At 38.1% G+C, this 25271-nt stretch overlaps 1 protein-coding gene across 2 annotated transcripts in view; it reads left to right on the top strand.

Annotated features, from left to right (window-relative positions):
* hps1 (HPS1 biogenesis of lysosomal organelles complex 3 subunit 1) overlaps positions 1–25271 on the top strand; it is a 31905-nt gene extending 6634 nt beyond the window's left edge. The window contains exons 4-18 of one of the 2 annotated variants that reach the window (XM_061951069.1): positions 83–225; positions 305–413; positions 4206–4366; positions 6163–6265; positions 6352–6430; positions 8215–8270; positions 9252–9419; positions 9495–9674; positions 12850–12926; positions 13003–13140; positions 13213–13278; positions 13413–13557; positions 16987–17100; positions 17179–17261; positions 24608–25270. In XM_061951069.1, coding sequence (XP_061807053.1) covers positions 83–225; positions 305–413; positions 4206–4366; positions 6163–6265; positions 6352–6430; positions 8215–8270; positions 9252–9419; positions 9495–9674; positions 12850–12926; positions 13003–13140; positions 13213–13278; positions 13413–13557; positions 16987–17100; positions 17179–17261; positions 24608–24770 — 1785 coding nt within the window. In that variant the 3' untranslated portion in view covers positions 24771–25270. Of the gene's footprint in view, positions 1–82; positions 226–304; positions 414–4205; positions 4367–6162; positions 6266–6351; positions 6431–8214; positions 8271–9251; positions 9675–12849; positions 12927–13002; positions 13141–13212; positions 13279–13412; positions 13558–16986; positions 17101–17178; positions 17262–24607 lie in introns of both variants that reach the window. The other variant, XM_061950493.1, reaches the window with a different exon arrangement.

The raw sequence follows: 25271 nt of genomic DNA, 5'->3' as shown, positions 1-25271 counted from the left end.
TTCTTAAAGTTAAGTTAGCATCGGGTTATTAGGAGCAGAGTTTCATCCTCTTTGGAAGCTCACATTTTGTGTCCCCATTCAGTTTGACGAGTGTCTCTACATCGCTGTGAACGGCGACGGGGAGGAGGAAGAGGATGATCTGAGGAGGAAGATGTACGTGACCAAGAAGATGATCGAGGTGCTCTTTGGCATGGTCACCCTCAGCGGCGGCCTGCTCAGGAGGGAGTAAGAGCGGACGGCGACACGCACTGTGGACTGCCACCTGACATCCATGTGTACCATCGTGTGTTGTGTTGATGTCCAGGCTGCGCCCACAAAACACGGAGCAAAGAGGCCGTCTGTGGAAACACCTGCAAGGCCTGCTGGACACCTACAGCCACCTCAGAGAGAACGACCAGAGCTTCTTAGTGGAGGTAGGTGTAGGTTGTAAAGAGACCTTCTGAGGTGCAGTTGCAAGTTCGGTACTCTACACTGAAAAATAGAGATACCAGCATGTACCTAAAATAATACCATATCTGTCGCTGGGGTTGTACCTTTTTGAGAGACTTTCCTGTACTCTTCAGTCCAGGTCCATTTGTGTACCTTCTCAAATTGTACCAGTTAAAATACAAACACTCTAACCCCCTAATCCTATACAGCCCAAAGAGCAACATAAGGCAGGAACCTCTTAAATAGCTGATATTGCCAGAAGGATGTAAGTTTGTGTTTGAACACATTCATTCATTAACAGGGCTGTTGGTAACGTTTACACAGATGTCTAGAGCAGGCCTGGGCGATTATTTTGACTCAGGGGTCCACATTTAGAGAAAAAAATGTGTCTGGGGGCAGGTATGTCTATCTATCTATCTATCTATCCATATACATATATACAGGTAAAAGCCAGTAAATTAGAATATTTTGAAAAACTTGATTTATTTCAGTAATTGCATTCAAAAGGTGTAACTTGTACATTATATTTATTCATTGCACACAGACTGATGCATTCAAATGTTTATTTCATTTAATTTTGATGATTTGAAGTGGCAACAAATGAAAATCCAAAATTCCGTGTGTCCCAAAATTAGAATATTACTTAAGGCTAATACAAAAAAGGGATTTTTAGAAATGTTGGCCAACTGAAAAGTATGAAAATGAAAAATATGAGCATGTACAATACTCAATACTTGGTTGGAGCTCCTTTTGCCTCAATTACTGCGTTAATGCGGCGTGGCATGGAGTCGATGAGTTTCTGGCACTGCTCAGGTGTTATGAGAGCCCAGGTTGCTCTGATAGTGGCCTTCAACTCTTCTGCGTTTTTGGGTCTGGCATTCTGCATCTTCCTTTTCACAATACCCCACAGATTTTCTATGGGGCTAAGGTCAGGGGAGTTGGCGGGCCAATTTAGAACAGAAATACCATGGTCCGTAAACCAGGCACGGGTAGATTTTGCGCTGTGTGCAGGCGCCAAGTCCTGTTGGAACTTGAAATCTCCATCTCCATAGAGCAGGTCAGCAGCAGGAAGCATGAAGTGCTCTAAAACTTGCTGGTAGACGGCTGCGTTGACCCTGGATCTCTGGAAACAGAGTGGACCGACACCAGCAGATGACATGGCACCCCAAACCATCACCCAACCATGCAAATTTTGCATTTCCTTTGGAAATCGAGGTCCCAGAGTCTGGAGGAAGACAGGAGAGGCACAGGATCCACGTTGCCTGAAGTCTAGTGTAAAGTTTCCACCATCAGTGATGGTTTGGGGTGCCATGTCATCTGCTGGTGTCGGTCCACTCTGTTTCCTGAGATCCAGGGTCAACCAGAAGTTTGCCAGAAGCTTGTGGATGGCTACCAAAAGCGCCTTTTTGCAGTGCCAAGGGACATGTAACCAAATATTAACATTGCTGTATGTATACTTTTGACCCAGCAGATTTGGTCACATTTTCAGTAGACCCATAATAAATTCATAAAAGAACCAAACTTCATGAATGTTTTTTTGTGACAAGCAAGTATGTGCTCCAATCACTCTATCACAAAAAAATAAGAGTTGTAGAAATTATTGGAAACTCAAGACAGCCATGACATTATGTTCTTTACAAGTGTACCGGTATGTAAACTTTTGATCACGACTGTATAATATATAAGCTGAGACAAACTGCTGTACAATATGTGTTACATCACACTTTAGTATGGGGAACATATTCTAAGTAACAAAGACTTAATTTAGAGTTTTTTGGACACGAGGGGAACATATTCTAAGTACGGTAACAAAGACTTAATTTAGAGTTATTTGGTTAGGGTTAGGGTTAGAGGGTTAGGGTTATAATAAGGCCATGCCGAATAAGGCATTAATAAGTATTTAATAATGACTAGTTAAGAGCCAATATGTTACTAATTTGCATGTTAATAAACAACTAATTAATGGTGAATATGTTCCCCATACTAAAGTGTTACCATGTTTTTTTACTGGTGCATAAAATGAACCGTGCATGAACATCACCTTGTTCAAGCAACAAAACCAACACAGTGCATAAACTCACAACAAATTACACACCTGCAAACCAGTCAGCTGTTGCCGTATCCGTAATAAGCCGATAGGGAGAAGTTTGTATTTACACGATGAGTTGGGTGTGTCTTGACCTCCGCCGAACCCAGGTTAAGAACCACTGTTCTATCATAACAACAACATGACTGCAAATTGTTCGTTGCTTCTCTTCGACTGCGTTTGTATGTGTGCACGCGTTCCCTGCACATACGTGTTACGAGACTGGGAGAGTGACAGCCGGAAACACCAATTATTTTATACGGGCCGGTAAAAAAATGTAATATACAAACTTTATAATTGTGAAAAATATACACTGTTTTAACACAAATGTGTCGTGTTAAACCACTAATGGTAACACACGCAAGCTAATGGTGTTGTTATATGTTTTGCTTTGAAAAATGTAACCGTGAACAAGTTGCAAACAGACCTTTAAGTTAATTCTACCTCTTATTCTTTCATCTACCTCATATTTTTGCACATTTGTCTACTGTACATATTGTAAATAATGATGCCTTCTAGGAGTGTGGGAAAAAATCGATTCAAATTCGAATCGCGATTCTCACGTTGTGCGATTCAGAATCGATTCTCTTTTTCTTTTTTCTTTTTTCTTTTTTTTTCTTTTTTTTAAATTTTATTTTATTATTATAATTTTTAAATTAATCAATCCAACAAAACAATACACAGCAATACCATAACAATGCAATCCAATTCCAAAACCAAACCCGACCCAGCAACACTCAGAACTGCAATAAACAGAGCAATTGAGAGGAGACACAAACACGACACAGAACAATCCAAAAGTAGTGAAACAAAAATTAATATTATCAACAACAGTATCAATATTAGTTACAATTTCAACATAGCAGTGATTAAAGATCCTTCATTGACATTATCATTAGACATTTATAAAAAATAAAAAAAAAGAACAATAGTGTCACAGTGGCAAACACACTGTGTCCAATATTTTCACAAAGATAAAATAAGTCATATTTTTGGTTCATTTAATAGTTAAAACAAATTTACATTATTACAATCAGTTGATAAAACATTGTCCTTTACAATTATAAAAGCTTTTTACAAAAATCTACTACTCTGCTTGCATGTCAGCAGACTGGGGTAGATCCTGCTGAAATCCTATGTATTGAATGAATAGAGAATCGTTTTGAATCGGGAAAAAATCGTTTGTGAATCGAGAATCGTGTTGAATTGGAAAAAAAAAATCGATTTTGAATCGAATCGTGACCCCAAGAATCGATATTGAATCGAATCGTGGGACACCCAAAGATTCACAGCCCTAATGCCTTCTTTATACATCTGTTTTTTTATTGTAATAGAACCGCAGAGGGAGGGACAAAACATGTCTATACTTTCAATGTTTCCATACTAGAATGAACTAAAAATGGATGCATTTTTCAGGGTAAAAAAACCCAATCTGCATTATACTGTATGTATTATATTAGAAACTAAGCATCACTGTCTTGTAATTGTTATGCGATGTCATTTATTAGTGCAGTTTCAACCACTAGATGGCAGCAACATTTAGTAGTTGTTAAATTGCTTCATACATATGTATATATAACATTTATTTAATGCTTATAAATGATGAATCACACTCGAGGCCACACCTTGTGAGTAAAAAGATCAACTAATTAATACTACTTGTCAATATTTGTGCGTCTTGCCCTGCCAGGCAGTGGAGAGGCTGATCCACCCCACGCTGTGTGAGCAGTGCATCGAGTTCCTGGAGCGGCGTTTAGTCCAACAGCTTAACAGCAGTGTTGAGAGAGCTGGAGAGGAAGTGCAGCATGCCTTCATCTTGGTGCACACCAAACTGTTGGCCTTCTATTCCAGGTGCGGCCTCTGAAGTAGTTCCACGTTTGCTTTTGTGTCTTCCTATACATATACACTGCACAAAGTCAGTGTTCAAAAAAAAGAAAAAGAAAAAAGAAATAATGAAGGGTATTTTATTTGAAAATAATTATCTGCCAATAGAACAAGAAAATTTGGTTTGTCAAGACTTTCCAAAACAAGTAAAATTAGCTAACTTCAATTAACCCAAAAATACCTTAAAATAAGAATATTCTCACTAATAACAAGTGCACTTTTCTTAGTAGAAAAAAAAAAGAGATCTTTTTGCTCAATATGTTGAAAAATGTTCTTAAATTAAGTAAATGCTAGTGCCATTACATACTTGCCAACCTTGAGACCTCTGATTTCGGGAGGTGGGGGGGGGGGGGGGGGCGTGGCTAAGAGGGGAGGAGTATATTTACAGCTAGAATTCACCAAGTCAAGTATTCATATATATATATATATATATATATATATATATATATATATATATATATATATATATATAAGAAATACTTTACTTTCACTGAATTCTAGCTATAAATGATGATGCATTGCTGTGTGGCACGCACAAAAGTGCTTTCATCAAATGCACTAGATGGCAGTATTGTCCTGTTTAAGAGTGTCACAACATTGCTGTTTACGGAAGACAAACTGCTTTACGGTAGACCAAAACGTGACTGCTGTTGTTGTGTGTTGTTGCCGCGCTGGGAGGACGTTAATGAAACTGCCTAACAATAAATCCACATAAGAAACCAAGAACTCGCCCTCGATCATTCTACAGTTATAACGTCATTGGGCAGGCACACCGTTTATATTGTGGGAAAGCGGACTCAGGTCCGCATGGACCTGAGTCCGCCTGAATTTCGGGAGATTTTCGGGAGATAATTTGTCCCGGGAGGTTTTCGGGAGAGGCGCTGAATTTCGGGAGTCTCCCGGAAAATCCGGGAGGGTTGGCAAGTATGCATTATCTTGACATAATGATATGCGCTCGGCATTACATTTCTTGAAACCAGCAAACTTATACTAAAAACGAATTTATTGTTCTTAATGGAAAGGCAACAAGGCAACCGCTTGTTACTCTCGGAGTCTCCTAGCCGCTCAGGCAAATCATATTGTCTAAAAATGCATTTTTCCATCGATAACATGACATAATCGCGCCAAGTGCGTGCTATTTCAGTAAATTAGTGCGCATATATACAGCCTGGCCCCGGGCCAAATTTTTTTAAATTGTAATATTGAAGAATTTATCTGAATGTGCATGAACTATTTCTGTTCAAAAATGTTAGAAATGTCACTTTTTAAATATTAACTGTCAGTTTGCTGTACTGTGCCAACTGTACTACTATATGAGTACGTATCTTCTATTGTTTCATTGAAAATAAAACAGCAAAGTCCATTTGGCCGTCATCCGTTTTAATTATGAGACACATTTGTGTCAAAGTCATGATTTTTGTATTTCATGCTTGAAGTAAGAAATTATTACTTTAAAAAAGTAGTTTTATACTTGTGAGTGTTGATGACAGCTTTGCAACAGTTGATATTCTAGTTTCAACCATGTTTTACTCAATATAGGTCTTAACATCTTAGCAACAAGCTGTAATATCTTACTGAAATCATTTAGGACCAAAACACTTAAAACAAGTAAAACACTCTAACATAAAATCTGCTTAGTGAGAAGAATTATCTCATCAGACAGAAAATAAGCAAATATCACCTTTATTTGAGGTATTTAATCTTACTTAGATTTCAGTTTTTGCAGTGTAGCACAAACATTTTCTTTGTTTTTTCTTCTGCAGTCGCAATGCCAGCACACTTGCCACTTCAGACCTCTTGGCCCTCATCATCATGGCACAGAATATGTATCCTAGCAACATGGACCTAGATGATCGTGGATCTGAGGTAATGCGGCGCTAATTATCCGCCTTTCTTCCAAATCATCCCCTTTGTTTGTTTTAACAATGTTACTTGTAATTGTTATTGTGAAGGATGTTGAAAGTACGAGCGGATCCGGTCCAGAGAGCTTCTACACGCCCCAGCCTTCGCCTACAAACTCCAGTAGTTCAGGTAAGTGTTTGAATATTTTGATTAGGGCTGTGAATCTTTGGCCACCACACGATTCCATTCAATTTGATTCTTGGGGGTAACGATTCAATTCAGAATCGATTCTCGATTCAAACTCAATACTTCACTTAATAACATTGGGTGCCAGTTCAATGATTAACTACATTCCTCCATGAAATAGATAAACATATCTGATACATTTCTATAGTACTCAAAAGAAAACCGGTTTTGCTGAGTAAAATGCTTCCCAAACATTTAATAAAGTCAAATACAAATAAGGCTTATTAAACTATGTATTTATGAAAACCTTATACATAGCAAGAGAAGTGTCCAACACAAAGTAAACCTGTACAGTAAATATGGGCATCTACATCAACAATATGATTTGCCTGGGAGGCTGGATTGAAAAATAAATAGATAATAATAGCATATATATAAATTTTCTTTTAAATCCATTTTTTATTTTTTGAATCGATTAAGAATCGTTACAAATAAGAATAGCAATTGATCTGAAAATCCGTTTTTTTCGTAACTCTACCGTATTTTTCGGACTATAAGTCGCAGTTTTTTTCATAGTTTGGTCGGGGGTGCGACTTATGTGTGAAATTATTAACACATTACCGTAAAATATCAAATAATATTATGTAGCTCATTCACGTAAGAGACTAGACGTATAAGATTTCATGGGATTTAGCGATTAGGAGTGACAAATTGTTTGGTAAACGTATAGCATGTTCTATATGTTATAGTTATTTGAATGACTCTTACCATAATATGTTAATATTTATTTTTAAATTGCCTTTCAAATGTCTATTCTTGGTGTTGGGTTTTATCAAATAAATTTCCCCCAAAAATGCGACTTATACTCCAGTGCGACTTACATATGTTTTTTTCCTTCTTTATTATGCATTTTTGGCCGGTGCGACTTATTCTCCGGAGCGACTTACACTCCAAAAAATACGGTAGTTTTAATCATTTTTTATGATACAAAACGGCAAGATTTTCCTGTGATTCTTTTCTATAAAATGTGTCTTTGTCTCGATTTAAAAATGGTAGAGATTCTGGGCAAAGTGCGTAAAATAAACAAAAATTAAATGGGAAACACAACATCTAACATGAATTAAACAACTTTTTTTTTTACTTTTAATTCTCATAGGGTTTGATTAAAACATTGTATTTGTGTACTGCCTAGTAATTTCCGTTGTAGCCCCTTATGTGGAACATACCACCACAATTGGATGAAATGAGTTCAGTAACACAAGGATAGGATAGATTGGATGGACTTGTATATATCTCACAATGCACAAGGGGGAATTCACGATATGTGGTTGCAGTGCAGATTTAAAAAAATCCACAAAAAAAGTATTAAAAGTAGCGCAAAAATCACAAAAGTGCCACTTTTCGTTGCGTGGTCCCGAAAGAGTTTAACACAAAAGGTGAAATAACAAGATTGAAACATTAAAGAACACAAAGGGGGACACAAAAGAGCACAGAGCTTGTCAAACCAGCTGCCGTTTCAGTGGCGCCATTTCTATAACGCAATGAAAAACTAAAAATGAGTAATAAATATTAACACAAAAACACCATCTTAACACTAATTCATCAATATTGATTATAATTAAATGATGTTCCTAAATAAAATAAAAAGTGACTTTAAAATAAATGTCATATTTTAAAAATGCAAACTTTTAAAATACCCTTTAAATAAAAAGTTAAAATCTGTTGAAACGTTTACAAAGCTGCATAAAATGTGCTTTGTGTTCATCTTGAAATTTGTGTTCTGGCAGAAAAACAAGTGAGACAAGAAGCTTCTGTGTTTGAGTTTTTGGATCCAGACATTCAGGTGGGTATCCATTATGTAATCATGCCGTCGGTTAGTTAGTCAGTTAGTAAGTTAGCAACATAACTTAAAGTTATTGGGTGGATTTTCATGAAACTTTCAGGAAATGTCCTCCACCGTCACCGTCTTCTGCCTTGCAGTGCAGCCATATTCGCTACTGTTGCAATGTCCACTTATTATAAGCAACTTTGGGCTTGTTTTTTAAGGTTTGGTTGCTTATTTGGGCTTGCTTTTCTCTCCTCGCAATAAAGCTAAATGTAGGTTGTTTGTCCTTTCTAAACAACCTTTTCCTGGCTCAGAGTGAGAATTATTGGCAATAAGTGGGGAAAACTTCATTTAAAAAAAATAATACATAAAAAAAAATACAGGATTTTGGTTTTCACCAATCCACGTCTATAAGCATGAACCGGTGAAGCCTGCTCGGATGAGAGGTGGAACGTTTTCTAATACAATCAGTCACGGTTGTGATCGATTGAATGCCCTGAGACTGCAAGTTCGTCAGAATATACCGAAGAAAATTCCCTGCATTAATGACCTCTACAAAGAGGTCATTTGGATTGTCCATGAATTTACCATGAATTGATTAACGTGGACCCCGACTTAAACAAGTTGAAAAGCTTATTCGGGTGTTACCATTTAGTGGTCAATTGTACGGAATATGTACTAATAAAAGTCTCAATCAATCAATCAAAGTCATTTAGTTAGTTATTAGATATTTTTTGTAACAAAGCTCAAAAAGTTATTAGCGGATTTTGATGAAACTTTCAGGTAGGAAACAAGTGCTTAGATTTTGGGGGTGATACAGATTACTGTCTGGATTTTAGGATTTTTTTTTAAAGGCTTCTTAGCAATCGGGAGATAGTGCCTGGTGGAGGTCTGCGCTGTCCGAGTGCCTTTCTAGAATTGCATTTGTTGTATTTCTAAGACATAAATACACATAACATGAAGCAGATTGTGTGTGAATTGAATCAAATGTGTGTTCAGATGGCAGAAGACAGCCTGCACACTCTGGACGTTCCTCCCCCTGACCCCTCCACACCCCGAAGGGTGTTTTTAGAAGTGGCCCACAAGGAAGGGCTGTATCCCATGATGCCTCACTCCATGTACTGTCTTCCACTGTGGCCTGGCATCACACTGGTTTTGCTCTCTAAGGTGCGGAGATGCGATCTCGTTGCGTTCGCTCCCTGGCTCTGTCTGACGCCTTGTTTTTGTGATAACCCTCGCCAGGTTCCCACCAGTGCCGTGGCCATGTCTGTGTATATGTTCCTGGAGGCCTTTGCCAAGCTGGAGAAGCGTTTAAGTGAAGGCCTGGAAGGATCCCCTGCTATCAGGAGCCAACCAACAATACATGACATTAGAAGCAAACTGGACAAGTTCATCAAGGCTCTAGGCCCCAGTGAGATTCAGGTACGTCTGTGGTGTGCATGTTTTTTCCACGTTCATCATCATGCAGCATTATCGTGCGATATTTTTAATTATTTTTTGCTGAAGGTAAACAAAACATGAGGCAAGGTTGTCAAATTAGTTTTCTAAGAGGGCCACTTGTAACAGTGAATGTATATGAATATACAGTAAATGTGTTATTATTACACAATTGCCTAATCATGTATGATATTTTGCTAACAAATTGATTGATCATTTGCTTTGAAATCATAAATCAAGTTTACAAGCAGATGTTTAAAAAGAAATTATTGGAATATGTTGCTCAGATTACATTAAATTTGAGAAAATATGTATTGCATGCAGTAAATTTTTTTGTCTAAATTGAAATAACAAATATGTTTAGCAAGAAAGATCAAGTGATTTATTGATGCACAATATTTCTAGGCTTTTGCAGGTCAAATATATTATGTGGTAAGTAGGGATGTCCGATAATATCGGTCTGCCCATATTATCGTCCGATAAATGTTTTAAAATGTATTATCGGAAACAATCGGTATCGGTTTCTTAATTATCGGTATCGGTTTTTAAAAGTAAAATCTATGACGTTTTAAAACGCCGCTGTGTACACGGACGTAGGGAGAGGTACAGAGTGCCAATAAACCTTAAAGGCATTTCCTTTGCGTGCGTGCCGTCCCGAGTCACATAACATCTACCGGCTGTACTCATCACAAATTTTTGCAAGGCATAGTTGGTCGACAGCCATACAGGCCACACTGAGGGTGGCCGTATAAACAAGTTTAACACGGTTACATATATTCGCCACACTGTGAACCCACACCAAACAAGAATGACAAACACATTTCGGGAGAACATCCGCACCGTAACACAATATAAACACAACAGAACAAATACCCAGAAACCCTTGCAGTACTAATTCTTCCGGGACAGTACAATATAAGCCCCCCGGCTATCCCTTACCCCCACCCACCCCAACCCCGCCCACCTCAACCTCCTCATAGTCTCTCTCAGGGAGAGCATGTCCCAAATTCCAAGCTGCTGTTTGGATAGATAGATAGATAGATAAATAGTACTTTATTGATTCCTTCAGGAGAGTTCCCTCAGGAAAATTAAAATTCCAGCAGCAGTGTACAGAATTGAGATCGAATTTAAAAAGTATAAAGTAAATAATGGGGGTATAAATGGAAACAGAATAGAAAAATATTACAATAAGAATAAAGATAAAAAGCAACAATGAGAATAAAAATATAACAGTAAAATAAGAATATAACAAGAGAAACTAGGCAGTAGTGACCATGTTATGAAAAAGTATTGCACTGTTATTGTTTTGAGGCATGTTAAAAAAAATAATGCACTTTGTGACTTCAATAATAAATATGGCAGTGCCATGTTGGCATCTTTTCCCATAACTTGAGTTGATTTATTTTAGAAAACCTTGTTACATTGTTTAATGCATCCAGCGGGGCATCACAACAAAATTAGGCATAATAATGTGTTAATTCCACGACTGTATATATCGGTATCGGTTGATATCGGTAATTAAGAGTTGGACAATATCGGAATATCGGATATCGGTAAAAAAAAAAGCCATTATCGGACATCTCTAGTGGTAAGCCATCATTTGACGTGGCCCGCCACATTTTTTTTTATGTTACCCGCCACATCATTTCATGTGGTCTGCCACATTATTTTGTGTGGCCCACCATGTCATTTATGTGGTCCGCCACATCCTTTTATGTGGTTCGCCATATTTATGTGGCCTGCCGTATCATTTAAAGTAGCCTGCCATATCATTTTGTTTGGTCTGCCACATTATTTGCTGTTGTTCACCACGTAATTTTCTGTGTTTCGCCATGTAATTTATGTGTTACTCCACGTCATTTAATGTGGCCTGCCATATCATTCAAAGTAGCCTGCCTTATCATTTTGTTTGGAGCCCCATGTATTTTTATGTGGTCTGCCACGTAATTTTTTGTGGTCCACCACATTATTTTAAGTAGCCTGCCACATCATTTAATCTGGCCTGACATGTCATTTAAAGTAGCCTGCCATTTCATTTTGTTTGGTTCCCCACGTCATTTTATGTGGTCCGCCAGGTCTTTTTATGTGGTCCGCCTCGTCATTTCATGTGGTCCGCCTCGTCATTTCATGTGGTCCGCCACGTCATTTTATGTGGTCTGTCATGTCATTTAAAGTAACCTGCCATATAAAAAGTTAAAGTTAAAGTGCCAATGGTTGTCACACACACACTAGGTGTGGCAAAATGATTCTTTGCATTTGACCCATCACCCTTGATCACCCCCTGGGAGGTGAGGGGAGCAGTGAGCAGCAGCGGTGTCCGCGCCCGGGAATCATTTTGGTGATTGAACCCCCAATTCCAACCCTTGATGCTGAGTACTAAGCAGGGAGGTAATGGGTCCCATTTTTATAGTCTTTGGTATGACTCGACCGGGGTTTGAACTCAAACCTACCGATCTCAGGGTGGACACTCTAACCACTAGGCCACTGAGTAGGTTACTAGGCCACTGGTGGTCCGCCACATTATTTTAAGTGGCCCGCCATGTCATTTTGTTTGGTCCGCCACATTATTTTCTGTTGTCCGGCACGTCACTTTATGTGGTCTGCAAAAGGCTGGAAATTATAAAGCACTTTCTGACAAAATGTATTTTTTCTTTTAATTTTGACAGAAAAAATGTACTGCATGTATCTGCATATGTTCTACATTTCAATACATCTCATCATGTAACAAGATATTACAAGCATTATTTTTTTGGTTATCAAAAATAAATACTTCAATATGTGCTTGTCACCTTGACTTACGACTTTAATGCAAGTTATCCATCAATTCGTTAGTAAAACATATGGTAATCAAAAACAGGTGCCTACACAAACTGTGTAACGACTCGAGGCTATTAAAAGTTAATATTAATTAATATTCACTGCTACCAGTGAAGGCAGCCATAATTGCAATGTAGCCTTCAATAAAAAGGAGTTTGACACCCCTGCTATATTTCATAAGATACAATGATGTAAGAGTATTGATAATATTATTAAGAAAATATGGATGGGTATTATATTCATTGTGAATTGTTATTATTATTATTATTATTATTATTATTAAATCAAAAAAGTACCACTGTTCAAAAGTGAACACCCAAGGCATACTTTTTTCTCGGTTAAGTCTTCACAGTTACAAAATGTCTGGAGCGAGTTTAAAAACCGAGCCTTTGCCCGAAGTGGACCTGGCTTCAACAAAGAGTGAGTGTCTTTGCATTCTCAGGAATGTTTCCTCGTCGGTGCAATCCATTTAAGAGTTCCTGTGTTCCTCTTGCAGTCTCATCCCGTGGTGTAAGAATATGAAGACCCAACTGTGCGGCGTTTACCGCCAGTGCTTCCTTAGCAACTCCGGACCCGCCGAGGCAGCTCGGAGACTCTCGCCCGGTCTGCTGGAGCGAGCTCAGACTATGTTGCAGTGTGTACCCGTCTTCTTTCTGGAGAGGAACGTCATTCTGTTTTACTCGCCGCTCTTTCTGCCACCTCGCAGGGAGAAGCTGATGGACTGGAAGGACTTTCTGCTGGTGAAAAGCAGGCGAAACATCACCATGGTGTCATATCCTGTCATGGGAACAATCCCACTCTGACTGATTTATTGCAGTCTTGTGTACGAATTGCAATCCAGAAAGTACGGAGGAATGTGTCACTCCCTCGCCTCTGTCTTTTAAACCTTGACCCACTTCTCCCTACGTACCTGGAGGACTTCCCAGGCCTCATCCACTTCATCTGCGTGGACAGATCCACTGGCCAGATAATCGCGCCTTCACTCAACGTCACAGAGCGTACAACATCAGAGCTGGGCAAAGGAGCCGTGGCTCAGTTCATCAAAAGCAAGGTGAGCCTCGTACGTTACGTACAGTACAGGCCAAAAGTTTGGACACACCTTCTCATTCAATGCATTTTCTTTATTTTCATGATAATTTACTGTATTTTTCGGAGTATAAATCGCTCCAGAGTATAAATCGCACCGGACGAAAATGCATAATAAAGAAGGAAAAAAACATCTATAAGTCGCATTTTTGGGGGAAATTTATTTGATAAAAGCCAACACCAAGAATAGACATTTGAAAGGCAATTTAAAATAAATAAAGAATAGTGAACAACAGGCTGAATAAGTGTACGTTATATGAGGCATAAATAACCAACTGAGAACGTGCCTGGTATGTTAATGTAACATATTATGGTAAGAGTCATTCAAATAACTATAACATATAGAACATGCTATACGTTTACCAAACAATCTGTCACTCCTAATCGCTAAATCCCATGAAATCGTATACGTCTAGTCCAGGGGTCGGCAACCCGCGGCTCCAGAGCCGCATGCGGCTCTTTAGCGCCGCCCTAGTGGCTCTCTGGAGCTTTTTCTAAAATGTATGAACAATGGAAAAAGATGAGGGGGAAAAAATATATTTTTTGTTTTAATATAGTTCCTGTGGGAGGACAAACATGACACAAACCTCCCTAATTGTTATAAAGCACACTGTTTATATTAAACATGCTTCACTGATTCGAGTATTTGGCGAGCACCGTTTTGTCCTACTAATTTTGGCGGTCCTTGAACTCACCATAGTTTGTTTACATGTATAACTTTCTCCGACTTTCTCGGACGTGTTTTATGCCACTTCTTTTTCTGTCTCATTTTGTCCACCAAACTTTTAAGGTTGTGCATGAAAGGTGAGTTTTGTTGATGTTATTGACTTGTGTGGAGTGCTAATCGGACATATTTGGTCACTGCATGACTGCAAGCTAATCGATGCTAACATGCTATTTAGGCTAGCTATATGTACATATTGCATCATTATGCCTCATTTGTAGCTATATTTGAGGTCATTTAGTTTCCTTTAAGTCCTCTTAATTCAATTTATATCTCATAACACACTATCTGTATGTAATATGGCTTTTAATTTTTTGCGGCTCCAGACAGATTTGTTTTTGTATTTTTGGTCCAATATGGCTCTTTCAACATTTTGGGTTGCCGACCCCTGGTCTAGTCTCTTACGTGAATGAGCTAAATAATATTATTTGATATTTTACGGTAATGTGTTAATAATTTCACACATAAGTCGCTCCCGAGTATAAGTCGCACCGTAAACTATGAAAAAAACTGCGACTTTTACTCTGAAAAATACGGTACATTGTAGATTGTCACTGAAGGCATCAAAGCTATGAATGAACACATGAGAAAAAGGTGAAATAACTGAAAACATGTTTTATATTCTAGTTTCTTCAAAATAGCCACTCCTTGCTATGATTACTGCTTTGCACACTCTTGGCATTCTCTCGATGAGCTTCAAAAGGTAGTCACCTGAAATAGTTTTCCTTCACAGGTGTCATAGTTTTGGTGCCTTCAGTGACAATCTACAATGGAAATAAAGAAAACACATGGAAAGAGAAGGCGTGTCCAAATTTTTAGCCTGTACTGTACATGTGTGTACTGTGTAGCGATCACTACTGTGTGTTTACTGTAAATGCTCCAAATATAGCCGAGGTGTTTATTCATCCTTAACAGTGAAAAGGACAGAGTGTTAATTGGAGGGAGGCTGTTATCTCAGAAATGTTACAGGTTATTATATATAACAAATACTTTAACTTGAATTAAGATTAGGAATGTATGAGAAAGCAAACCCTTTTTGACCACATGGTTCATGTATTGATAACTTATTTGCACACTAGGCATAAAAATATTTCTTATACATTCATTTATTTTATGTGGCCCGCCACTAATAGATATGTTTGTATAAACACATTAAAACGCTCCTGGTCTGCCAGAGAATAAGAAGACCGAGCAGGAGGTATCTGTGTTGCTAACTTTGGGCCCTATTCTCCCATTAGCGCTTACTGTAAGTCTTTTTTTTTTTTACGCATGTTTGTCTTTTTAGTATTTTCCCATCCAGCCTGCGGACACGCCCTCTCCGCATAAAAGTGCTTAGGTCGTGAATGAAGGCTCGTTTTTTTTCTTGGTTGCAGCGTGGATTTTGACTAACACTTGTGAATGTCATTGAAATCCATAAATAAGATAACACATTACATTTAAAAATCCATTTCAATCCAGGCAGTGCTTGTCACGTCAATGTGTGTTGCCATGGTGATGTAGTGCAGTGTTTTTCAACCTTTTTTGAGCCAAGGCACATTTTTTGCGTTGACAAAATCCAGAGGCACACCACCAGCAGAAATCATTAAAAAACGAAACTCAGTTGACAGTAAAAAGTCATCGTTGCAATTGTTGGATATGACTTTAAAGCATAACCAAGCATGCATCACTATAGCTCTTGTCTCAAAGTAGGTGTACTGTCACCACCTGTCACATCACACTCTGACATATTTGGACTTTTTTGCTGTTTTCCTGTGTGTAGTGTTTTACTTCTTGTCTTGCGCTCCTATTTTGGTGGCTTTTTGTCTTTTTTTGGTATTTTCCTGTAGCAGTTTCATGTCTTCCTTTGAGCGATATTTCCCGCATCTACTTTATTTTAGCAATCAAGAATATTTCAGTTGTTTTTATCCTTCTTTGTGGGGACATTGTTGATTGTCATGTCATGTTCGGATGTACTTTGTGGACGCAGTCTTTGCTCCACAGTAAGTCTTTGCTGTCGTCCAGCATTCTGTTTTTGTTTACTTTGTAGCCAATTCAGTTTTAGTTTAATTCTGCATAGCCTTCCCTAACTCACCTTTTGTTTATTTTTTGTTTAAGCATTAGACACCCTTTTACCTGCACGCTGTTTCCGACATCTACAAAGCAATTAGCTACCGGCTGCCACCTACTGATATGGAAGAGTATTACACGGTTACTCTGCCGAGCTCTAGACAGCACCGACACTCAACAACAACACATCATTTGCAGAATATAATTACTGGTTTGCAAAAAATATTTTTTTACCCGAAATAGGTGAAGTTAGATCATCTCCCACGGCACACCGGACTGTATCTCACGGCAACTACCGCGGCACAGTGGTTGAAAAACACTGATGTAATGTGTGTGTGTGTGTGTATGTGTGTATGCACAATACAACCGCTTCGTCTACCTGGCTGGATGTAAATAAGAAATCCAAAGATGAAACTTTATTTACCGGTACTTGATATTATAACCAACATGGTGTTAGTTGTGTTGTTTAGAGTTCTGTTTAGTACAATTATTTGTGAAGCCGTGACACACCAGAAAGAAAAGTTAATTTGTATTTCCAAACAAGCTTCATGTTTTTTCTCACTTTTTTGCAATTTAGGTGTTAATTGGAGCATTTACGGTACATTTGTGTTTGCTGCATTGAAGGTGTGGAGGCTTGTGAGCACATCGCGACGCTATCTCCAAAAAGGTTATTCCACTGTCACGTTGCGAGACGGAGACTTCTATTTCTGCTACTTTCTGTGGTTTGAAAACGAAACTGTAAGTTTCCCCTTCGATCGGGCTTGGATGTTGTTGTCAAAAGCAAATGGTGAATGATAATCTTAATAATCTAATCAGGGCTACAAATTGGAGACAATGGAAATTCCTGTCCTACCTGATGACTCAGCCCCCATTGGAATGATCGCCTGGGACTACTACAGGTAATACCTTATTTTTGCACATGTACTTTACTCTACATCCAAAGGCATGTGAAATGTCCGCGAAAATGAGTTTTAGAGGATTTATTAGTAGCCAGCAAAAAGGTATATTTTTTACTTTGACTGTTGTAAACAGCGGTCACAACACCTGAACTATATTACCCAAGGGGGTGTGGCTACAAGATGGAGTTGCCAAATGGGAGTTATTTGCATACATGTTATGGAAAATTGAACATTACATTTTAAATGGTATTAATATTAGTATATTATCTACTTAAAAACAAAATATTCTGTGGTGCATTAAATGGGACATGTAAGTGTCAAAAAGACAGCCAAAAGAGGTTGGTAGATAAAAAAGTGAAAAATTAAATAAAAGATCAAATCAAATGTAGAAATGCACCCAATTGCAGTAAATGTAGTCTTGATTTTAAAATGTTCTTTAGGGGTTTGCGTGGCAGCACTTAAGAAATGTTCCTCTTCTTTTCGTCAGTCTTCATCTTTTTTTCTCCTCAGAGTGCTCACATGCCTTATCTATTATTTATTAGGAGTTGAAAATTAATATTAGGTATCGTTCCAAAATGAGTAAAATACCAAGTATCAGATTATATTGGCTTGCATCTAAAAGCTTCAATACAAGCGGACCTGCAGCGTGTTTACTTGTGCAAAGCTGCCAGTCAACATGTAAATCTCCTCCAATAAGCACACACGGTCGTTTACAAAAGGTAAACATGGTAGGGTAGCAGCTACACAACAGCTAAGCACACAATAGCACACAAGCTAGCTAGCTAATATCGGCCTGCCGATATTATCGCCCGATAAATGCTTTAAATGTAATATTGGAAATTATCGGTATCGGTTTTTTTTTTTATTATCGTTGTCGGTTTTTATTTTTAAATGTTTTATTTTTTTAAATTAAATCAACGTAAAAAACACAAGATACACTTACAATTAGTGCATCAACCCAAAAAACCTCCCTCCCCCATTTACACTCATTCACACAAAAGGGTTGTTTCTTTCTGTTATTAATCCTACATTATATATCAATATATATCAATACAGTCTGCAAGGGATACAGTCCGTAAGCACACATGATTGTGCGTGCTGCTGGTCCACTAATAGTACTAACCTTTAACAGTTAATTTTACTAATTTTCATTAATTACTAGTTTCTATGTAACTGTTTTTATATTGTTTTACTTTCTTTTTTTATTTTATTGTATTAATTTTTTTTAAAAGGGCCTTATCTTCACCATGCCTGGTTGTCCAAATTAGGCATAATAATGTGTTAATTCCACGACTGTATATATCGGTATTGGTTGATATCGGTATCGGTAATTAAGAGTTGGACAATATCGGAATATCGGCTATCGGCAAAAAAGCCATTATCGGACATACCTACTCTATATCGAAGGAAATTTTGACATATTTATTTATAATAATATTTACAGTGATGGGATGATGATGATTTAAAATTATATTCTAGCCACTTTATATTAAATGTGTTGGCACCTTTTTGTAAATCTATATCTTTAAAAGGTAAAAAAAACCTATAATTAAGTTTTATATGTTTTTTCTGAAAGCTACTTTCAAACAAATCCAAGCAATAATTATTTTTTAGTGTATTATCGGACATACCTAGTGCTAAGTAACCTTAATTAAACAATATTGCAGTCTTAAACATTACATTTGTCAATATAGACAAGTATCAAATACTTATAGTTGCATATTACTTACACATACAAAGTCTCCAAGGTAGAAACCTATTAGAAAGTATCCAGTAACAAACGTGTCAACTGACTGCGTCATGACTGTCGGTGTCCGCCAAAAACACTTACCACTCCATTTCAACTTAAAGACATAAGAAGCGCATTCCAAATGATTAGTAATATATAGGTTAGTGTTTTTCATACCTACCATTTCTAATATTCCACACTCCAAAATAATAAAAGTATGATTTGTGCTGATATTGTATTAGATCAATATCGGTATGGGCCAATGCTCCAATATCAGTATCATATCAGAAGTGAAAACGTTATGTCAGTGCATTCCTATTATTTACTACTATATTTGTAAATATATTTGTATATTTTTTATTATAAAATGTATTTGATTGAAATGTAATATATAGCAATATTGACGTGATTAAAAGTATAAAAACAGTTTGTGAATTTATATTCACTTATTTTTTGGTCTTGACCTCTCTCTGTATGTATGATGAGATTATCGAAGATCTTCAAGATGCAACCTTTTAATCAAATTTGAATAATAGGATATTGAGACTGATTTGGTGGATTTAAAGATTCCTTTTTTTTATTTATAAATGAAATTGTAAAAGGGTATTAGATGGGTAGATTTTGAAATGTATTGTACTGTATTTTGTATATTATATTATGATGTAAATTTTGTGGGTCCCTGTCCATAAACTGTGAGCTTCTCGGGATGATCTTTTTGCAGGACGGATTCTAATATTAACAAAAGAAACAATAATGAAATACAAAATTATGTCTGTCTGTAAATAAATAAATAAATACATTAAATAATATAAATACATTTCTATTGTAATACTAAAAAAAACATTGTGTATATTAGGGCTGCAACAACTAATTGATTAAAATCGATTATAAAAATAGTTGGCGATTAATTTAGTCATCGATTCAATGGATCTATGCTATGCGCATGCGCAGAGGCAATTTTTTATTTTTTTGTAATTTTTTTGAATTTTTTTTTATAAACCTTTATTTATAAACTGCAACATGTACAAACAGCTGAGAAACAATAATAAAAATAAGTATGGTGCCATTATGCTGTTTTTTTTTCAATAAAATACCGGAAAGGATAGAAATGTAGTTTGTCTCTTTTATCCGATTATTAATCGATTAATCGAAGTAATAATCGACAGATTAATGGATTATCAAATTAATCGTTAGTTGCAGCCCTAATGTATATTAATCAGTTAAAGTGTTTTTGGTCGCTGACATCAAATCTTCCCAAATTTTTTCAGGTCAGTGTGGAAAAGTTTAGCAGCTTCTACTGTGGAATGCGTTCTCTTTAAACCCCACTATGTATTTCAGCTTTACAGATGCCACGTCTATGTGTGGTGGTAAAGACATTTACTGCCAGGCAGGGTGGTATTAGTTCTTGTTAGAGATGTCCGATAATATCGGCCGATAAATGCTTTAAAATGTAATATCGGAAATTATCGGTATCGGTTTCAACCTCCCGATTTTCCCGAGAGACTCCCGAATTTCAGTGCCCCTCCCGAAAATCTCCCGAGGGAACCATTCTCCCGATTTCTACCCGGACAACATTATTGGGGGCGTGCCTTAAAGGCACTGCCTTTAGCGTCCTCTACAACCTGTCATCACGTCCGCTTTTCCTCCATACAAACAGCGTGCCGGCCCAGTCACATAATATATGCGGCTTTTAAACACACATATGTGAATACATGCATACTTGGTCAACAGCCATACTGGTCATACTGAGGGTGGTCGTATAAACAACTTTAACACTGTTACAAATATGCGCCACACTGTGAACCCACACCAAACAAGAATGACAAACACATTTTGGGAGAACATCCGCACCGTAACACAACATAAACATAACAGAACAAATACCCAGAACCCCTTGCAGCACTAACTCTTCCAGGACGCTACAATATACACCTCCTGCTACCAACAAACCCCCCACCCCCTATCTCCTGAATTCGGAGGTCTCAAGGTTGGCAAGTATGCTCTAGTATACTCTGGACTGAAGCTGTGTGCCTTCATTGTTTTTGTAGCTGTTGTTTTGAGGCATGTTTAAAAAAAATAAAAAAAATAATGCACTTTGTGAAAGTCAAAGTATAGTATTTCCCATAGTTGTAGTGGGTATTAGGATTATCTCAGGGAGAGCATGTCCCAAATTCCAAGCTGCTGTTTTGAGGCATATTAAAAAAAATAATGCACTTTGTGACTTCAATAATAAATATGGCAGTGCCATGTTGGCATTTTTTTTCCCATAACTGCAGTTGAAGTTGTTCTCTTATTTTGGAAAACCTTGTTTTTGATTGATTGATTGAAACTCGCATTAGTAGATTGCACAGTACAGTACATGTTCCGTACAATCATACTTGCCAACCCTCCCGGATTTTCCGGGAGACTCCCGAAATTCAGAGCCTCTCCCGAAAACCTCCTGGGACAAATTTTCTCCCGAAATTCAGGCGGGCTGGAAGCCGCGCCCCCTCCAGCTCCATGCGGACCTGAGTGACGTGTCAACAGCCTGTATTCACGTCCGCTTTCCCACAACACACGTTATAACTGTAGAATGATCGAGGGCGAGTTCTTGGTTTCTTATGTGGGTTTATTGTTAGGCAGTTTCATTAATGTCCTCCCAGAGCGGTAACAACACAACAACAGCAGTCATGTTTTATTCTACTGTAAAGCAGTTCGTCTGCCGTAAACAGTTGTAATATATTGAGTTGGAGGCAATAACCAGGCGAGGTGATGAAGTACGTCTCTTTACTGTAGACTTCAGAACAGACTCACACACTTGACGTCAGGTGCGCAACACCACGTAAATCGTTGGCCAACCAAAAAGTAACCCCAGTACGTTATAGCCAACATTCACCAGGAGATGGCAACAGACAAACATAGATCACTCTATAACATTCCTCCCCTTTTAGAAATGGAGAAGTTCCTCAAAATAAATAAACAAACCAACCAAAAAATGCAGCAGCTCAATTAAAAAACTGTACTTAAGCCACATTCTTTTTTTTTTTTTTTAGTACTGAACTCTTAACCCTCATTTGTAAACAATAACATGCTTATTATACAAACAGTATTTGTACACCTTTAACACAGATTTTTATACTGTCTTCAGAGATTCAGTTTTTTTGGTGGTACTCGAAACCTTTCTGGGTACCTGCGAAAGGGTGTTCAGCACGGTTAGAAAAATAGTGACAGAGAATAGAACAAGGATGGACAATTCAACCCTTAACTCAACAATGAGTAGATGAGTGTTATGTGTGTGTATATGTGTAAATAAATGAACACTGAAATTCAAGTATTTCTTTTATATATATATATATATATATATATATATATATATATATATATATATATATATATATATATATATGTCTTAATAAGGTTATCCAAAAAATAGTGCTCGATACCGTAGTAGAGCGCAATATATGTATGTGTGGGAAAAAAAATCACAAGACTATTTCATCTCTACAGGCCTGTTTCATGAGGGGATTCCCTCAATCATCAGGAGATTTTAATGGGAGCATTCACATACCATGGTTTATATAGGGCACAGAGTGGGTGGGTACAGGCTGGCGTAGGGGCGTGGTGATTGGCTCATGTGTTACCTAGGAGGTGTTTCCGTCTGTGGCGGCATGCTGTTACAATTTCGCTGCGCTCGTTGAGGGATGACAGGTCTGGACGGTAAATAATAAACAGTTTGTCTTTCAAGCATAGGTTGCATCTTTTATTACCACTATTGTAAGGTGTGCTGGATGCAAGAATTTGCCATGTTATTGAATATTCAACATTATTGTCTTTGAGGTCCCAAATGTGTTTGCTGAGTTCTGTGGTATTCCGCAGGTTTTGGTTCCTGAAAGAAGCCTTGTGATTGTTCCATCTGGTTTTGAACTCTCCCTCGGTTAATCCTACATATGTGTCGGATGTGTTAATGTCCTTGCGTGTTACCTTAGATTGGTAGACAACTGATGTTTGTAAGCACCCCCCGTTGAGAGGGCAACCAGGTTTCTTTCGGCAGTTGCAGCCTTTGTTGGTTTTGGAGTCGCTCTGTCCGGGGGCCGACGGCTCATTTGCAATTGTTTTGTTGTGGTTTGAGATAATTTGTCGTATATTGTTCATACAGCTGTAGCTCAATTTAATGTTGTTCTTGTTGAATACTTTTCTTAGGGTGTTGTCTTTGGGAAAGTGTTTGTCAATCAGATTGAGGAATTTGTGTCCAATGTTAGTTGAGACCAAAAAAGAACAGAAAACGAAACGACATCATCTGGTACAACCCCCCATACAGCAAAAACATCTCAACTAACATTGGACACAAATTCCTCAATCTGATTGACAAACACTTTCCCAAAGACAACACCCTAAGAAAAGTATTCAACAAGAACAACATTAAATTGAGCTACAGCTGTATGAACAATATACGACAAATTATCTCAAACCACAACAAAACAATTGCAAATGAGCCGTCGGCCCCCGGACAGAGCGACTCCAAAACCAACAAAGGCTGCAACTGCCGAAAGAAACCTGGTTGCCCTCTCAACGGGGGGTGCTTACAAACATCAGTTGTCTACCAATCTAAGGTAACACGCAAGGACATTAACACATCCGACACATATGTAGGATTAACCGAGGGAGAGTTCAAAACCAGATGGAACAATCACAAGGCTTCTTTCAGGAACCAAAACCTGCGGAATACCACAGAACTCAGCAAACACATTTGGGACCTCAAAGACAATAATGTTGAATATTCAATAACATGGCAAATTCTTGCATCCAGCACACCTTACAATAGTGGTAATAAAAGATGCAACCTATGCTTGAAAGACAAACTGTTTATTATTTACCGTCCAGACCTGTCATCCCTCAACAAGCGCAGCGAAATTGTAACAGCATGCCGCCACAGACGGAAACACCTCCTAGGTAACACATGAGCCAATCACCACGCCCCTACGCCAGCCTGTACCCACCCACTCTGTGCCCTATATAAACCATGGTATGTGAATGCTCCCATTAAAATCTCCTGATGATTGAGGGAATCCCCTCATGAAACAGGCCTGTAGAGATGAAATAGTCCTGTGATTTTTTTCCCACACATACATATATATATATATATATATATATGTGAAATACTTGACTTGTTGAATTCTAGCTGTAAATATACTCCTCCCCTCTTAGCCACCCCCCACCTCCCGAAATCGGAGGTCTCAAGGTTGGCAAGTATGCGTACAATTGACCACTAAATGGAATAAGTTTTTCATCTTGTTTAGTCGGGGTCCACGTTAATCAATTCATGGTAAAGTTACATTGTTTAATGCATCCAGCGGGGCATCACAACAAAATTAGGCATAATAATGTGTTAATTCCACGACTGTATATATCGGTATCGGTTGATATCGGAATCGATAATTAAGAGTTGGACAATATCGGAATATCGGATATCGGCAAAAAAGCCATTATCGGACATCTCTAGTTCTTGTAAAAATATCTACGGCATTCTAGTCGCACCACCTGCCTGTGTCCGTTTCACGTGCAACCGTATTTGAGCAATTACGGTAAAACTAACTTATTGGGATGGATGGCTTAGAGAGTGTGTTGTGTTCCCTCGCAGGAAGCTGCTGCGCTACTACAGTAAGAGCCACCAGGGCGAGGTGGTGAAGTGTTACGAACTGCTGACGGTCCACCTGAGCGTCATCCCCACCGAGATCATCCTGCAGCACTGCAGACAGCTGGCCAGCAAGCTGTGGGAACCCTCTCGTAATCCTCTCCTGTAGACACGCCCACCAGTAATACACTTTCCTCCAATGATTTATTTTGGACATTTGTATCTGCCACCAACATTACTGACTTCACTACACACATCTACTGTACTCTTACTATCATATGAATACCATATTATGTTAGATACACTTGTCCAGTGACATTCAACACATGTGCTTTATCAACAAATAATAATTCTATTGAACAATATCTTTGTTATTGCTGTAGAATGCCCTGCCGTCATCAAACTGTAAGCTGTTCGTAATATTTTTGGATAACCAAATTTAGCTCCATAAGGCGGGTCAGGGGGTTCTGCAGCCTGCCACTACCGGATCAACTGCCCTATTTGCGCATGTGCAGCGTAAACACGACTTGAACAAACTGTCGGAAAATGGGATTTTCCAGAGTCGTTTTAGGGATTTTTGCTTCAATTGACAAAAAATGCATTGATTTTGTCATGGTGAGAATAGTTTAACGAGTTTGATAATCAGTGTTGGGTTGATTACTGAAAACCA

Source organism: Nerophis lumbriciformis, linkage group LG02 (assembly GCF_033978685.3).
Source record: "Nerophis lumbriciformis linkage group LG02, RoL_Nlum_v2.1, whole genome shotgun sequence".
Lineage (NCBI taxonomy): Eukaryota > Metazoa > Chordata > Actinopteri > Syngnathiformes > Syngnathidae > Nerophis > Nerophis lumbriciformis.
Note: the sequence above shows the minus strand (reverse complement) of the source record. Positions and strands in the feature narration are given on the sequence as shown.